The sequence below is a fragment of the Urocampus carinirostris genome, chromosome 13, assembly GCF_059441175.1.
Source record: "Urocampus carinirostris isolate Australia breed hairy pipefish chromosome 13, RoL_Ucar_1.0, whole genome shotgun sequence".
NCBI lineage: Eukaryota > Metazoa > Chordata > Actinopteri > Syngnathiformes > Syngnathidae > Urocampus > Urocampus carinirostris.
In genome coordinates this window covers 8,032,102-8,050,411 of record NC_142361.1, presented here as the reverse complement: position 1 = coordinate 8,050,411, position 18,310 = coordinate 8,032,102, and the positions used below count along the sequence as shown (strand labels likewise).

General features: G+C 37.7%; 1 protein-coding gene across 1 annotated transcript; it reads right to left on the bottom strand.

Annotated features, from left to right (window-relative positions):
- Positions 1-387: 387 nt before the first annotated feature.
- Positions 388-16,394, bottom strand: sfxn3 (sideroflexin 3). Its single transcript, XM_088351970.1, has 11 exons — positions 16,120-16,394; positions 13,087-13,259; positions 11,828-11,998; positions 11,456-11,554; positions 10,434-10,509; positions 10,267-10,352; positions 8,157-8,284; positions 5,919-5,968; positions 5,791-5,840; positions 5,656-5,703; positions 388-5,582 (listed from the first exon to the last, which is right to left on the bottom strand). Exons 2-11 carry the CDS (start codon positions 13,248-13,250, stop codon positions 5,486-5,488), a joined length of 969 nt encoding a protein of 322 aa, XP_088208096.1. The 5' UTR covers positions 13,251-13,259; positions 16,120-16,394; the 3' UTR covers positions 388-5,485.
- Between the last annotated feature and the right edge of the window lie 1,916 nt (positions 16,395-18,310).

Below are 18,310 nucleotides of genomic sequence, written 5' to 3'. Positions count from 1 at the left end.
TTTAATTTGCAACACATATGTGGCATCAGTTCCCTTTGTCCCTCTATACTCTGTACTTTTCTGACATGGCTGAAGACCCTCAGGAATGCAAAGCAGAACTTTGTAAATCAATGCGATCTTAACCTAATGTACTTTTGAAATGCGTGTGGTCAAAAGACTGGGTTCATACCGCAGCAATGTTCATATTTCCATGACCGAGACGATCCGGGTTAAAGCTGAAACGCAATCTTTTGCACAAGAATTGTTTTATGACGTACATAATTTGAAATGATAAAATATGGGGAAAACATACAAGTGGACAGGATGCTTTTGATTCAATATTGTTTTGAATGTCCTCAAGCATCCTGGAACAAAAGGACAAACGTGGAAATCAGAAACCGGAACGTATTTGGATCCCATTCTTTTATTGCAGCACTGAGTAAAATACACGGCAAGAAATGAAATGCATATTTGCCAACACAATACAATATTTGGGAATAGGCTTCGCCGCTGCCGACAGCAATACGTTAGAGAAACATTCATGGATTGTCATACAACATTTATACTTTGAGTATATGGTACATCTTAATCTGAATCGCTCCAATTTACTTGAGCTGTGACAAAACATTTAAAAATGCACAAAATGAGCCGTTTAACTCTTTAAAATACTCGGTATTTAAGCAATAGTGACTAGTGCAAAGCAACTTAAAGCTTTATTTATGGTGACTACTCTAACCACCTTGAGATACATTTGTAACAGCAATATGTGCAAGTGCTGTGGTCGTTAACACTAGCTAGTGTTGTTCTTGTGGAGATGACAGTTTATAACCGCACACTTGTTAACATCATTCTCCAGTGTTTTGTTCTGAGTTGACACATGGACAAAAAGCTGCGTTTGTTTCATATGAAGGTTGCCGTTCCTGTTAATACTTCACGATGTGATCCGATATTGCTGGCTACAGGTAAAAACTTCATTAACCACGATTCAGTTTATAAAACACACTAGTGATATATGTACACGTGTTAACCGAGCTTGAGTGTTGAAAATAATGTCATCGTGCAATAAACGTATTTCTTCCTGAGGCAATCGAAAATTCAATTCGGACCAAGTTAGAAGGAAAACTTTCAAAACAAATTGTGGTGGGACATAGCAGTTCTTGTATCAGCGTAAAATACACGAGTGCACAAAACAGGAGTATAAGATAAATAGGTTCTCTATAACTATAACCCTGAATCAAGAGGAGTCGTTTGGTACAGGTCATGTTTATAAGCTGGTGCATAAAGGAAAACACGTCTTATAACATCTCATTATTCATTTATAAGGATTCCAGCACATTCCAAAGACAGAACTGTAATTTCACAGTCATTCTAGGACGAGTGACAATATTCCTTCGTTACATCTAAACGGAATTCAACATTTAAAATATAAAGCTAATTAAGATTTAACTGAGCTTACAATTTATATTGCTGCTGCGGTTACTACGAGTTTTTTTGCTTTTTTTTTCAGCACCTTTTTGATGAAACACTGTAGTGTGGAAAATTATAAACGCTCTGTAAAGGTTAGTACAGTACAATAAAGGGGGGGATACAACAAGACCAACATTTTCCCTTTTTTCCTGGATGTTTTCAAAGTGGGTGCTTTCACTACAAGATTCGTCGTAAGAATATTCCGTTTTAGAAATGTTAACATTTCACACCTACGTACAACATTGTCTCAGAAAATTAATTTGTGTGATAAGTTTTTTTGCAATTAAGATGATAAATATATCATATATTCTAGATCAGGGATGGGCAAAATTGAGTGACGACTCACATTAGGTTAAAAGAAAATGGCAAAATGGGCAAGGCCGGGAGGAAAAAAATAGGTTGGTTTAATCTTATATTTACTGATACATAGTCTTGAATCCGAAACCATGGCAATGCATGTAAAAACAAAACATTAAACAACAAATGTATTCCTTATTCGTTCACCCTTATATGTATTGTCGTTCCTTTTGCAAATTATTTGGCGGGCCTCACGTGACCCGCAGGCCCCGTTTTAGATTCACAACAAATCAACTGAAGTATTGCAAGTCGTCCATTGTTTAAACATTACTGAGAATAGGCTGTGCAGTACAGATGTGTTTTAATAGCATTACTGAAGATAAATATCACAATATTCTTATTTTCTGAGACAACTCATATTTTGAAGGGACAGTGTGTTATATTTAGAGCCCCCCACCTCGTGCTACAAAATAATAATAATAATAATAATTCCTTTGTATTGCCATTCTTTGTAACAATGTACACAGAACGAAATGTCGATACACCTGACCCGTTGTAGCGAGCCGATGCAGCCGCAGCCAACAGAGGGCGCCGCCATTATACCAATTAGGTATGTCTCGGCCGAGGCGCGAACCAGCGACCTCCCAGTCTCAAAGCGGGCACACTACCATCTAGGCTACTGTTTGTATGAATAGGCAAAAATACATGAACTGTCGCACCAATGTTAATTTTTATTAAAAACTCATTGGTTGAGAAATAACTATTTATTTTACCCTTATTAAGTCAGCGCCATGTTTGTCCAGCAGGATGCTGTGCTCTGTATCACAGGCCTTCGCTTACACAGTGCCATTTTGTGGTCGAATGATACACATTGGGGCTATAACTTCCACCACAAAAATGTGACCAAACCAAATCATTTTTCCGATTCTCTGCCCAGCTTTTCACAAGGTTTTTAGGCACGCTTAGCAGCAAGATGGCAGAAAATCATCAGCTTCCGCTTAGTATGTTATGTCAAATACAAATGTTTCCACTCATGAGTCTTAAAAAAACATGTCCAGACCATAGTTACTATATGTTCTGTTGTATTAAAGATATCTAAAAACTAAATTTGAAATTGCAATGCATGATTACCATTAAATGCTTATACAGTTATGAATTAATCCTTTCATTTGAGATTTTTTATGCTTTACGGAATTTTTAAGTTTTCCGGCGAATGTTTTGAGGAACCCTAGATCTTACAGTAGGTTTCATTTCATGCGTCTTATACTCCAGTGGTTTATATATGAAAATATATATATACAAGTGCCTACTTGGTCTCATTAGTTCATGTTTAGATGGTTAGATACTAAACTATGTATTTTTGCTCATAAATCATATCTACAATTTATATTTAAAGTATTTTTTTTTTTTTTAACCAATAGAAGGCTCCAAATAACACACGATACCCCTCAAAGTACGCAAAATATGTTTATTCTGTGGAGTAAATCTATCCAGTTATTTGCTGGGGATGTCACTTGCCACAAAAATGGTTTATCAATGAAAGCCACAAGGTGGCAGCAATGCGCCACTTCTCTATACTCTATCCACGAAAAATGAGATTTCAATTCTTTGTTAATTTTTCGGTGCGCTGTTCTGGTCCAAAGGAAATTGTGGAAGAGTATTGATTTTACATCAAAGAAAAGGTGCTTCAGTCTGCATTAGATAAACCACATGTCTGACAATAATAACTACAGTATAGCTGACTGCATTTTTTCTAACGGCCGCCAGGAATGCGCGAGCAGACTTAGCGCAAAGGGCACCCATTTTGATATAAATTTCTAAAATGGCAATTAAGCTAGATAGATAGATAGATAGATACTTTGTTCATCCCCGAAGGGAAATTCACATTTCCAGCAGCTCCCTGGCTTGCCAAGTAGCTAAAAAGGTAGCTTGATAGTTATTAAAGGTTAATAGGTAAATAACTAAAAGGGAGCTAATAGCTAAAAGGACAAAGCCAGCTAAATTGCTAGACCGCAGGCCAAAATTTACCTTGATAACTAAAATAACGTTGGCTAGAAAGCGTGCAAAAATATGTAAAAAGCTAACTAGATAGCTAAAAACGATAGGATTATAGCTAGCTACAAAGCTGAAAAGGTAGCTAGATAGCAAGCTGAACAAAGCTGCACACTTTTTGCTCATTCACTTTTTAAAAATCCATACAATGAAGATTGTTGTATTTCCTGTAACATAGATCAACAAAAATATGAATGTTTTTTGATACATGAATGTTTAAAAATAAGATTATTTTGGTCCATGAAACGCATGATGTGGAATTTATTTAAATTTCTAAAATAACTTTTATTGCTATGTTGTTACCGGGTTAATTATTAAAATAGGGTTAATTAGACTCAACTAATAAAAATCATTTTTTAGAAAAGGTCTGCCAGCACCTCAACTGTCATTAGGGGGCATCACTTTGGAGACCCACGAGGTAGAGTGAGACAGGTGGTGTCAAGGAAGATGCAAGTGACAAATAATATACACCATAGAAGAAGAAGTTGTTTTACTGCTGCGTTCCGGTGCCTTTCTTATACGTGTGGTTGTTATTAAACTTTGAAAATGCTTTCTTTGTACCGTCTTTCCATGTAAATATCTCAAGTTTCAACATGCAGGTTATGAGAGTACAAAATGTCTGACTCATTTTAGTTCAGGGGACAAGGGTAGAAAAATCACATGGGGTCCAACTAGTAAATTAATGGTACAAAAAGGTTTGCCTTATCTGCAGGGGTATTTTGGGAGATTCCATTATAAAAATGATTGAATGTTATTTTTCCCTCAATATTTTGCACCAAAATGTATCAATCTTTTGTAGTGTTTACTAACTGAGCATTTGTTTTCACTTTCACTATATTTTTTTTTAACTTGGGGAAACTCAAAGTCTGGAAAGTGACCAAAATGGCATACACACACTTTTAAATAATTTATTTTTTGATGAAAATGTTAACCTGAATATGGGAACTTAGCTGTTAGATTTGATATTATAAAAAGGAACTTAACCTTCAGCAAAAACTCCCAGGTTATTTCGTTTAATTTTGTATTTCTTTTCTTGCCTCAAAAGTGCAACCATAAATATAATTTTAAGGAAAATAACACGGGCTTCCTCAATGTTATGTGCTTGATTAACGGTAGTCGGCAAACAAGGCTACAGTGGTTGCTTTGCGAGTGGCGTATGGCTTTTGTGACATTCGGTAGACCTTGTTTGACACGATACTGTTTATTTATCTCCTGTGCTTCTCAGCATCGTCTCACTGGCCACTTGAAAAGTGTTGTGCCACATTTAGGCTTGATAGAGCGCTTTAAAAACATCTTGGAGTCCCAAAATGACGGTAGTTTGGCAAAAAGCCAACTGAAAATATTTGTACTAGAATATTGTAAATTGTTCCTGATGGAATTCAATTTCAGTTTTTGAATCTTGCTGTAACGATATTACGTGTTCCGCTTCGTTATATCTCGCACAACTTCATCAGGAAGAAAGACGAAAACAAAAAGTATTAGACTAGTAATAGGAATCATGATACAAGAGGACACACCAATGTTACATTCAAATTCATGACTAAATACATCAGTAACGGATTCAATTCATCCACACAAAAACGTTGCAGTGTGTGCTCGACTCTGCAGTAGGTCCAAAAACAACAGCGACACAACCAATATGCATAAATAAGCTGACTCTGGACCCACGTGTGTTGTGCATGTGAAGCTTCTACAGGCCTTTGTTGAAGTAGACCACGGTAGTACCCGGGTTGCTCTCTCGTATCCTGTCCTGAAGCTCCGCCTCCAGCCCGCTCACTTTCATCGAACTGCAAACGAGTCAAAAAGGGTGTGGAAGCCAAAAAATGCATTCTTTACCTTCTTTTTGTGGGGGCATGTTACCTTTTCTGTGGGAACAGGGCGCAGCAAAGAGGGGTGGCAAACACCAGGCTAGAATCAAAAAAGAAGGGCAGGGGTTCATCGTAAGACCGTGATTTCCAAAACCTCGAAGGTTACCTTATCGGGCCATTGACTTACCACAGGCCGACTAGCCCCACCTGGATCGGAGCATTTAGAATTGGAAAGCGCTGCAGGGGCGGCGACAGAAATGTTTTAGGTCGGAATGTGGAAGGACTCCTTTTTGAAGCAAACGTTGAAAGACTTACCTTCATAAAAGCTCTCTTCTCCAGCGCGTTCATGATGACTGGAGGAATAGCTGGAAGGGTGCGGCCACACAACATTTAACCTCAAGTCAAACTTCGGTCACACTGATTGAATGCTAGGTTTGCGCTAATTATACAATGTGTGCTAATTGCATAGCTGACAATCCCAGGCCAATTGCTCCCCTCTTTGGTAATTGTAATTCCCCTTTGTAAGTGATAAATCTTTCAAAAACAATGCAGCACCTATTAACTCACAGCAAGACAGACTATGCTGAACGAAGATAACTAGTGAAAGCAAGTGTCATTTAATCACCAAATGAACAAAACATACAATTCTTTCATCATCTTTCTGAGTTCTTTACCCACTTGTAACACATTTTGGGTTTCCTATTATACATAGCAGAGAATGATATTGCAGACTTCATCTATTGTATTCTAACAGAAACTGTCACAATTTACTGTATATTCCGCACCCGCAATAGTCGTATTTTTTTCTATAAGGCGCAATAAAGTGCACGAAATCGAAACTATGTTAACAGCCACTGTATTCATTCAATTGTAACCGTTGCGATGGTATAAATGAGTGCAATCATTAGTCAAAAAATGTCAGTGACCAAAATTACAAAACATGGCATTTAACAGGAATCGAACCTGGTGCAGTGAGAGCGCCGAAACCTAACTACTAGATCAGGTAGTGGTACAGTTGACGTTCGAAAAGGCATTCGATTTTATTTCATGACCACACCCCTTTTGCACACGGTGCTAGAAAATAATGTCATAGAATGGAGAAAACAAAGCTGAAAGGTGTGAATAAACGCAAACAAAAACAAAAAACCACGATGAGGGAAAACAACTTTGGTTCATCTGACAATGAATTGGACTATGCAGTTATTTATATCTCTCAGGACAACACTCATTTTTCTCCATTCTCTAACATTTCTTTCTGGCACTGTGTGAAAATGGTGGTCTAGTGGAAGAGTTGTGGTGCTCTTACTGCCGCAACCTGGTTTCAATTCCCGAGGCAAACGATGTTTTGCGATTTAAGTAAGCGATGAAATTCTATTGAACACGGTAGTATACCGTAAAAACTCGTCTAGTTACACATGAATAAATACTGTATGCATATCCAATTTTACCCATCAGTATTCCGCGGTATATAAGGAGCACCAGATTATAAGGTGCACTTGAGTTTTTCTTTGCCCTCATGTAGGTTTTAGATCAGGGGATGGTGTAATAATAGTCTGTGCAGCCCTTTGAGACTCTTTGTGATAAAGGGCTATACAAATAAACATGACTTGACTTTCGATTTGGTGTTTTTTAGGTGCGTTTTATAGTTTGGATAATACAGTAGTTAAAGATAAATGCTTGATCGAGGATACAATTTTCAAGTGTACCGCCTCAATATTAGCAATCATTGACATTGTCGTCTGCTACCAGAGACGATCCGGTTTGGAGCCAAAATGGGCAAGGCGAGATCAATTCAAAGAAAAACAATTTTTTTAAAGGTTTTATATGCAGTACACAATTGAGAGGATCAAACAAACGTATAAATTAGGGGGGAAATATACTAGTTGACAGGTATGTAATTGCACAGGGTCAAAAATTACTCAAATGAGTTCAAACACGGACCATTGATAATTGGTGAACGTAGTTCCTTTGTTTTGTATGAAATTCCGACCCAACCTGCCAACTTTTTGCGTTGCTGTAAGAAATGATACCGCATTTGGGTTGTTTTGTTCAACATGACATCCTTTGGAGTTGTATAAGCAATGGGTTTTCACATGTTTTGCTCTAAAGCCCATGTTGAAGAAAATATAAGGGAAATTATTGACAAAAACCAGAGATTTTTGTGCAAAGTTCACACATTTTGCTTTTTAAATAGGGAGAAAATTGTTTGAGATCGTTTTAAGGAAAAAATAAAGTGTTTCTTGACCTATGGGTTTTAAAAAAAAATCAAAAGTTCGATAGTTCATGTATACTGTATTTGCCGAGAAAATATTAAATTGTTTTTTAATTAATCTTTTTTTAACACCAGGAAGCGTTAAATTATAAACAATGTCCCTTCAAGGTCACTCCGATTAAACCATTATCCTATTCAGTAAATATGATCATTGGGATGGAATATGTTAACCTTCGTCAACACACAGGCACCAATTCTCAATTTTTATGGCTACTCCAATCATATCATGCTAGAACAAACCCTCACGCACCAATTTTGACTGAAATGAGAGAAAGCATTACCCATAGCTGGCACTGCCATGCCGATCCTGGAAACCACCACTTGCATAATGGCCTGCTGCGCCGCATTGGCGGACTCTCCTAGCTTTTTCCCGTTCTCGTCTGTCACTGGAATGCCGTACTTCAACTCCCTGTATGGAAAAGGGTCTCAAAGTCAAATGGACGGGGCAAAATAAATAACTAAAAGGCTTCAAGGACTGTTGGGATGTTGCAGGGTTCCTACAGCTTAAAGCAGGTTAAATTCAAGACTATTTTGAATGTCTTTTGAAATTAAAAAAATAGACCAAACTTACAAATAAAGCATGATTGAAACAACATCAAAAACATTTTTTTCTTGCAAACAATACATTGTGCCTCGTACACATTACCTGGCACAGTTCTTAGCCACGGAGAAAAACTTTCATCTTCTAAATAAATTGACCCGGGCATGGTCTAAAGTAAACGAATCTATTCGAAGTTGCTGTGTGTATTGTGGGTAGATCTAATACATGCATCTGCTCTGAAAGGCCCGACTGAAACCACATCACCATTTTGTTTAATAGTTCTGTAATTGTGGTCACTCCATGTTGCCACGAAAGTAAATCGGTGAAATAATAAACATTAAAAATTCTAACTTAATCTTTTCAGTTCAAACAAATATATATCTTATTAATGTGTTCACATTTTTAAGACTTTCGAAAATTGGATTTGAGAAATATTAATGCCGATTAAGACCTTTCTTGTAATAATGAATTGAATGCCTTTCAAGACTTTTCAAGGATCTGCAGGAACCCTGTGTTTAGCATTTTGAAAATGACGCATATAGTACGAACGGGCGGATCGATTCAAATATCATTAATATTAAGCAAGTACTAGGATCGGATCAATACTTTTGTCCCAGGATCAAAACTGTGCTCCTCAACCAATTTCCTCAAAGAGCTGCTTATCTACGCAGATAACGCACTCCTATCTCTCGTCAAGCGTCCTGTGCTCTTTAAGTATATACCTGAGTGGGGACTGACAGGCAATCTATTAGCACCTTTCTCCAACCTGGCCACTGGCTGGCATGCTGAGTATTACTTGCCAGGCATAGGAGACAGAACGGGAGCATGGAAGAGTAGCCAAATCGATCTTCCCACCCCCACTAGAATAAAAATGAATGAGGCAAACAGGAAACACAGTACTTTGTAGACTTTTTAAAGTGGTCAGCTACTGTGGCAATACCACAAATTTACACAAACAGATGAAAAAAAGCTCACCCTGCAAAGAGCAACAAGCTGCAACCAAAATTTATTCAACAATCACGACATTTCCGAGCAATCCGTCAATACTACCATGTAATTAATTAGATTGGATCGATACCAAAATTCCAAGTATGGCCCATCCCTAGCATACAATCTAGTGATCCCATTTGAACCTATTGAAAAGCGAACATATATATTCCAATATGATCTCATAAATAAAGAATTATTTTCTGTCAGTATTCTTGAATTTTCCACAGGCACAAGACGAACTTCCTTGAGAAAAAAATCCCCAACAACATGAATATCAAATGAAAGAAAGTGGTGTTATTTAGGCATATTAGCAGCCTACAATTTATATCTTGGCAAAAGTGGGCAACATTGACTTCAAGCAGCAATTTTCTATAATTTACTCAACTGATTTCTTTTTTTAATTGCATTGGATTAAAATACAGTAAACTGTAGTGCAAAAATCTGTCAAGCAAAAATACTTAAGTTAAAAAAACATCCTGGTGTATGATACAGTTGGTACAAATCAAGATCCTCTCAGGGGCCGTGAAAACCTTATGGGACACACCTGGCCTGCGGGCCTTCATTTTGACACATCAGATCGGATCAATATTTGTTTGCATAGCAATTTTCAGGCAACCAGTTGCAACTCAACGTACTGAAGATAAACATTCCCACTACAATGAGAAAATAAAATCCTCCAATCTGGTCAGCAAAATGAAGAGAGCACCACACGGCTATGTGCAGGTGTTCCTTTTTCAAAATATCCTAAGATTGCTGAGCAAAACCTCGCGTGATCAAGGTGCTCGTTCTTGCGTTAGTTATAAGCTTCGCTGTAGGAAAACACAGATACACAATCCGAGCTGTGGTGAGTGTTCTCTCACCTCTGCCTCATAAAGGGAATGTTGATACAATTGGCGGCAGCAACAGCAGCGAAAGGCACAAAGCGGCTGACGATGGGCGGGAGGCGCTAAGGAGAAGGTACAACACAATTAACATACCAGAAAATCATTGTTCCAATGAACAAAAAGGGGTTTTGACGGGACGTTACCGTGGCCAGAGATTTGAGGCCCAGGGCAGTGACGACGGCCCCGGTGGTAGCACTCACGTAGGCTGCACCAAGCTGACTGAACATGTGTACATCATCAGTATTGGGACTAACGCGTTACAAAGGGTGTCATAATATTTGAATTGCATGTGAGGCAGCCAAGATTACAATTTGAACACGTCAGCCTGGATGACTAGGCAATGTAATCTATTTTAAACAATAAACCCCACCTGACACATTCATTTAAACCAGGGGTGGGCAAACTTTTGGAGTCACAGGCCGCATCCAGTTCAAACGTTTGGACGAGCGGGCAGGGCCAGAAGGAAAAAAAAATAATCAATTCATTTGTTTTCTATCTCCCGATTGGGCGTCTCGATTCCATACCTCGGCAATGCATGGGCCAAAATATACCATATCATATTTTTTAACATGTATCCATGCATTCTTATTTTATACTTGTTTTTTATTAGACAATTTCATCAATGAAACACTTTTGTTAAAGCAAAGTAATGAAGAACGCCCCTTTTACTTTTGACAATGTGCATTTAAAAAAAACAATCAAATGCAAAAGTGTTTTCTTCTGCCTGACATTTCAAAAAAATAGCTTAACGAAAAAAAAAAAAAAATCATAATTTTTCTCCTGCTATGTATCGTATGAATAATATTTTCCAAAATCGACTATTTTCTCCTCTAGAAAGGTGCCGTAAATGTTTTCAGACGTCACCGCAGTGGTAAGTATTTGGAGCTCATGCGCCGTGGACAAGGGCAGCCCGCGGTTTTGTTCTGTGCCCCGCAGGCTTGAGGAATTTGGCAACTGAGCGCAAACATTACAAAACATGTTTGATACTCGATGCCATTGCCGCCAAGATGTTATTGCTCTTAAACATGCCGCCTTTTTGGGGTTGAGTTCGACGTGTCAGTTTTAGAGGAATAAATTAAACAGGTCATCGATAATACATGCTTTCATTTTATAAATAAGATTATGCTCAACCCTAATTAATAGAAAAGCGAGAGGTTGTCCTTACTTGACAGTGATGGGAGCATCTCCACTCCGGTTGGTGTAGTTAACCACTGCATTGAAGGACTGATTAACCCACTGCCAGAACACCACTGCCGGTGTGGTCCTGTAGGCAACCAACAAATGCTTACGAATAAGCTAAGTTGACATCAATGTTGAATTGAGCAAGAAAAATGAAGCACTGGACACATTCAAATAAGGGCAACTTTAATTAAGACATCAATTGTTTTAGGCCTTTTAATAGGATTTTCATTCTAAACAGGGATAAAAGTTCTACTTCAGTCCCTCTGAGGCACACTCACTGTGCTCATCGGAAATAGACGTTTAGGTATTTAGCATTTTGCCCAATTAACAGATGAGAACCAAGAGATGGCGGTACCTGTAGAAGGTGAGCATGCAGCCAGTGATGGACATGTTCATGGGCACCTGAGCGGACATCCGGCCGATCACAAACATCTTCTCGCCTGTGTCTGGATGAAAGGCTGAGTCGTACACGTACTTGGCCCGCCACAGCTGGTCCTCCGTCAGGCCGGGCGCCACTACTCCAGTCCTGGAGGGAAATAACCACTTTGTTTTTTTCTTTTGGGGCTCCTTTTCACTTTTTAAATGTCCGCCAACCCAGTACAACGTGAGCAACGCAAATTAAATGTACATCACAGTGATACCTCATCTCACAAACTTTGTTGCAGGATCGTGCTCGTAGCTTGAATTGCTTGTGTAATGACTGATTTTTTCTCATAAGAAATCATTAAAAAATTGGTCTGTTCCTGTCGTCCCAAAAGTATCCAAGTGAAATCTAAGTAGCTATAAAACAGATGTTCCTGATCACTAAAACCGTATTCAAATAGTAATCAAACATAAAAAAATACAACAAAATAAATGATATATTAATGAAATAAAATGCAAGTATTATGAGCGCTTACCACGGAGGAAGAGGCAGTAATGAATGTGTGTGCGCAAAATTACCAATGCTCGTTTTCCCCGTCTTGTGTAATTTTAATGTTTCAAATTGTGTACATTTTTTAAAGTCCGATCTTGTCTAATATTGTCGCAGTATACTATATAGTCTCTTGCTAGGAGTAAATACGTGCCGTGTTGTATTTATAAGTATGTATTTATATTATCGCTTAATAAGGAGAATTGCGACATTAATACGGGGAGCCATTGGCTGAGGTTGACAGGTATGAGATCGAGAGACTTGATGATATGTAAGCACTTACTGTACACTTGAAATTAAAGTTACTGTAACTAAGTGAATGTACACACCAAAAATATTTACAGCACACTATTTTTGCCTGTATTAGTTTACAAGCGCAAACTTGAACAAGCTGATGGTGGCAGTGAGTAGTCACGAGCCATGAGTGGTAGCCTCTGGGACTTGCTTGTGAACTGGATTGTCTGTAGTATCTAGAGCAAGATGTTTCTTCCAAATAAAACTTGTACATGGAAATTCATGACGTGCTCATATTAAGAGGTACCGCTGTATATTATAAACAAACATATTTATTAATATTGACAATAATAAATCTGAGTTAATTCTCAAAATATGCCATGAAGTGCAAGTTAGCGAAGTGAAAATATAAACTATGGCTTCTTCTTCAGCAATGTCCCGTTTCCAAAACAAAGAAAGCCTCCCACCTGTAGTTGTTCACGATCACACGGGCCTCTTCCAACGTCTCCCCTGATAGCAGGACGTTCCTGGGGTCAGTGACCATGAAGAAGTGCTTGGCACGGCCCAGGAACGTTCCCTGGTCCCATCGCGGTTCTTTGATGTTGATGTTTAGGGGCAGATCGCCGGACATGTTGGCTACCTTTGCAACAGAAAAAATTGGTTTAAGAACATAATAGAATCATAATTGTCTTTATTGCCATTAATAACAACTTATTGCTTGCAACAAAATTCAAGATAAAAAACGTAATACAGACTTATAAGAGATAAAACAATGTCAAGATAAATAGGCCAAACATGTACAAGGTAATGATTGGATTATTGTAATGTGGAACATTCAAAATCACAGACATCCTTTCAGGGATACTGCTAACGTTCTGAGCCATTTTTATTGGACATTTCCACCCCTCAATTTAAACAAACGATATATATTGGTCAAAGGGACAGTGTGTATTATTTGACCACTAGATGTTGCTGTATTGTCTAGTGCAGTGTTTTTTTTAACCCTTTTTGAACCAAGGCACACTTTTATTTATAAAAACGTTCTGAGGCACACCGTCCGTCGAAAATGTTTGAAAATTAAGTTATGTCAAATATTTCACTGTACTACCGCATAAGCAGATAATTAGTATATAAAAAGAAGAAAATAATACTTAAAATAAAATAGAAATATGTGCTTTGTTTTTTTTTACAGGGCAATCTTAAACCGCTTTGTTAGACAACTTAAGTTATTGAATGTAGTGTGCTACCTCATGAGCAGATAATTAGAAGCTAAAAAGTATATAAAAATCTACTGCAGCCTACTGATATGGATGACTATTACAGTTCCTTGTCCGAGGAAAGCAAAAATACTGAATGATGCCCTGATTCTTTGGAAAGATAAAATTGGGCAAATTCCAGCAGCACACTGGACAAGGTCTCACGGCACACTAGTGTGCCCCGGCACACTGGTTGAAAAACACTGTTTTAGTGCAACCGAAAACTAGTGCCAGAAAGCACAAATAGAAACTACGAACACTTAAGAGTAGGGGTAAGATCTTAAGCCAGAGCGCAACAGGGGACTAAATCAATCATGTGGATCCTTCGCGACACGTGGACAATTTTTTTAAAAAGTCAGCGAGAGGGAAGCCCAGCCCTCACAAATAAAATATGTAAAGGCGCGTTTTGTTCGGGCTCCCTCCCTCAAATCAAATTGATTGGTCAGGCTTGGCAGGCTGGTTTGGGCTTTAATATATGCGGGCCAGGGTCGTGTTGGATTTCTTAGGCCCTAACTTACTTCTTACTTAAGGTAACCAAACCTCACCACCGTTCTTTGACGGAGACTCAGCGTAAACAAACCTCAGCATTTTTTTTTAAATATTTTTGCCCAGCTTTTCCTGACGTTTTTGGGTACCCGTAGCAGCAAGAGGGCCGACCATAATTCAGCCCTGTCTAGTTGAGGATCACAATATGAAAAATAAATGCAAATTTCTTGACCGATGAATAGTTGAGAAATGAATTTCTGCTTTCATAACACTAAACACTGGACTCATGACTGTTTTCAAAATACTAAAGACTGGACTCATGCCAAAATAGTCGGGAAAACGTGTTGAATGCAGAAAATAAGTGATGGCTTTGTTAACGCTTCATTTCCGACCAGAATCTGTAATATCTCTGTAATAGTAATACATATCACCACACTCCTAGTTATGTAGACTGTTTTTTATTTCTTTCACATATAAGATGTTGACCTGCTTTTTTTGCCGGACTGCCTAGAGTTTGTATGTCGTGGGATTTTATTTTACTGTTGTATGGAAAATGGTAAAGAAGGCAATAAAACTGAGGTTAAAAAAAATGCACCTTTATATAACAGTTTATGTATTTTTGCTTTTTTAAACAGCAATAGATTTTTTAAAAATTTATTTTAATGAATAAAGTTTGTTTACAACTAAGAATGAATGGTTTCCGGCTATAATAAACATTTTTTAGCGGGTGGTGAAGGGATGTCATGAGTTTCCTGTTTGTTCAAAATGTCTTCGTTTCTATCAACCAGCGGCGATTTCAGATTCAGAGCTTTGCGGATGCTGAGCACCCAGAGTGGCTGACTGGTAAAAAAAATAAATCTTTTTTTACATTTTCATTTTACTTAAAGTGATTTAGTACCATTCAACACTGTTCAGGAGTATGACTTCCCATTTGTGAACCTCACATTACTTTTTGTGGTTATCACAAACACTGTTCCTACGGCATGCCCGGTTTTTTACTCATTTATTTATAAAAGAGTACACACTAACATACAGATGAAACTTAAAACTTATTAGACAATGATGCATTGTATTCAACCATTTCTTTTTGATCTAGCGTTTTTCATTATAGTTGAGCCCAGCCTGACCTTTATTAAGGAGGAGAGTTTTGAAAATGTAAAGTTTTGGGGGCGATTTGGTTCAATAAGGGGGTGCTTGAGCACCACCCAAAATGAGCTGGTTACGCCCATGCAACAATGAACTCGTAGAAAAAAAAATCTCCCTGCTAAATGAACACACACACAAAAACGGACAGGTTGATTGACATGACGTTATATAGTTTACGTAGTGTATCGTGTACGTGTAACACGTGTAGGCTTGCTTTTTATGTAAATAACTGAACAGCAAATCCCATTTAAATTACAATTAATCGCTGTGGAGGAGAGCCGTCAATCCTATCGTGGCTTGGGCAGCCACGATAGGATAGTTCAGTCAAATCCGCAGCGGGCTTTTTCACCCGAAAAGGCAACAATTCTGATGAGTACACATATGCGCCATTAAATGAATCACGGAGTTGGCAAAATAACTATTAAGGCGTCTTTCCTGAATTCCGCCATTAATCGGTGCCCTCACGGTTATCAGTCATTTGACTGTTAGCTGGCTTAGCTAACGTCGAGTTAGCACAACAGCGAGGGTCAAGAGGGGAACACACGACATTCGTCACTTTATGATATGAATATAAATTTAAAATTAAAAAAACGCCATTAAGACAGACTTTACCTGTTCAAATGTGATTTGAAGACGATTGACCTCACAATATCACCGCAACCAGCTGGAAGAGCACTGCGACGTTCAAGTACACTTACTAGTGTAGGCAATTTAGCAGTTAATACAAAATGAAGGTTCGTCAAACGAGAATCCCGCATAAAATACTGAAATAGTAAAGAAAAGTTAGTCTTACAGTTATTTTGAAAAAAAAATGTAAATTATTTAAAGGTTTAATTAACATCAGGAAAACTAGTTTGGTAAGTTTCGATGTACTAAAATGCAGCACTTTCGAATACGTATTCAGGGCGTTACATCTTGTCCGTCAGTGAATACCACAGTATTTGATTGGTCATACAAACGCCCCTGTCTCTGATTGGTCTTTGCCTTTTTCCATTAAAACATTGGCTTTGACCTTTTATTATTCGAAATTGTCAACGAATTTGTTTATTCATGGGTTTATATCATTTAATATGATATGAATCTCCAACATGCAAGTGGCGGAATAGAATAGAATATTATTTATTGTCGTTTATTATTAACGTGGTAAAATGATGTATGCAACGAGATTAGTCGTGACACCCAAAGGTAAACGTGTAATAAAGACTTTAAAGAGAAAAATAAGAAAAAAGACCTTCAGAATAAATAGGCAAACATATTTACAACCCACATGCTCGGGGACTAGTCCAAGTTATCATAATAGTGCAATGAAAAAAAATGCATCGTCTTAAATATATGAGTTAAACAGGATGATATTTTGACCATGTTCATTTATTTTCTTTTTTTAATTTCTGTACTTCTGCAGCACTTTTCAGTCCCTTGTGAATTGTTAACTTTGTATTATTGTTTGACTGTTGAATGCCAAACTCGTTTCTAATGATGCTTTGTTTATTAAAAAGTGTCAAAATTATATTCGAATATCTTAACATTTTGTAAAGGTAAACCTTGGTTAGAGCCATTGGCCGTTTTAACTTTGAGTTGGTTCACCCTAATAAAATCTGAATAAAAACATTGTTGGAAATCTGACAGCATCTTTGGTACACACTCATTTTTCCCACTAGATGGCAATGTTTCAAAATTAATTGTGACGACAGAGTCTTCCTTAAAACGCATACTGTAAATAATCAATTGTACTTTAAAAACATGTTTTGTTTTCACAAAAAAATGGTCATAAAGATTGAATAACTTTTGTGTGGTGATGTGCAATTTAAAGGAACCCACATCATGGATTATGACTTGTCAACTCAAGTCAAGTCATGTTTATTTGTATAGCCCTTAATCACAAAGTCTCAAAGGGCTGCACAGACCACAGATTATTGCAAACCATAGACTATTATCACCAGATCAAAAACCTACATGAGGGCAAATAATACACAGATATTGTCAACATAAAATATAGGTTATTAATATGCTATAGAATAGAAGTGTGTTTTAAGCTTAGATTTAAACATTTCCACTAAGGTTGCAGATTGAATCTCAGGGGGAAGAGCATTCCACAGCAGCAGGGCCCGAATGGAGAACGCCCTAGAACCTGCAGATCTCTTCTTGGCTCTTGGGATCAGCAGTAGACCAGCATTTTCAGAGCAAAGGCTCCGGACCGGTACATAGGAGGGAATTAAATCTGAAAGATATGAGGGAGCAAGTCCATGCATGATTTTGTATAATACCAACAGAACCTTAAAATCACATCTTAAGCTAACAGGGAGCCAATGCAGGTTAGCTAAAATCGGGGTAATGTGATCAAACTTTCTTGTCTTAGTTAAACGCCTCGCTGCAGCATTTTATCGGAAGATATAGTTGAGTGTCATCTGCGTAGCAATGAAAACTGATATTATACTTTCGAATAATATCACCTAATGGAAGCATGTAAATGCTGAAAAGAAGGGGGCCAAGTACTAAACCCTGCGGAACACCACAGGTAACACTATAACCGTTTAACGATATTGTGTTTATTTTCTTTAAATTTTATGCCTGCAAATCTTTTGGGCTCTTCTAATATAGGCTTTTTTATTCTGATTAAGACGTGATGCATGTGAGGCATGTCATATAAAGCATGACTTACTGCTTTTGAAAAATGATGAAAAAAAACTCATCACATAAATCCTCAGTGACGCATGACTCGTGTCTGTCATATTTACAAATGAATGATCGTTCATTGTATTCATCATGTGATTACAGGGCAGGAAACCAATATATAGACTGTAGC

Excerpts from the sequence above, each read along its gene's own strand:
- sfxn3 (XM_088351970.1), bottom strand. The coding sequence starts at position 13,250 with ATGTCCGGCGATCTGCCCCTAAACATCAACATCAAAGAACCGCGATGG. Across the intron at positions 11,555-11,827 it reads TGCATGCTCACCTTCTACAG|GACCACACCGGCAGTGGTGT; the intron begins GTACCGCCATCT and ends GGTTGCCTACAG. Across the intron at positions 5,841-5,918 it reads AGAAGAGAGCTTTTATGAAG|CGCTTTCCAATTCTAAATGC; the intron begins GTAAGTCTTTCA and ends CCGCCCCTGCAG.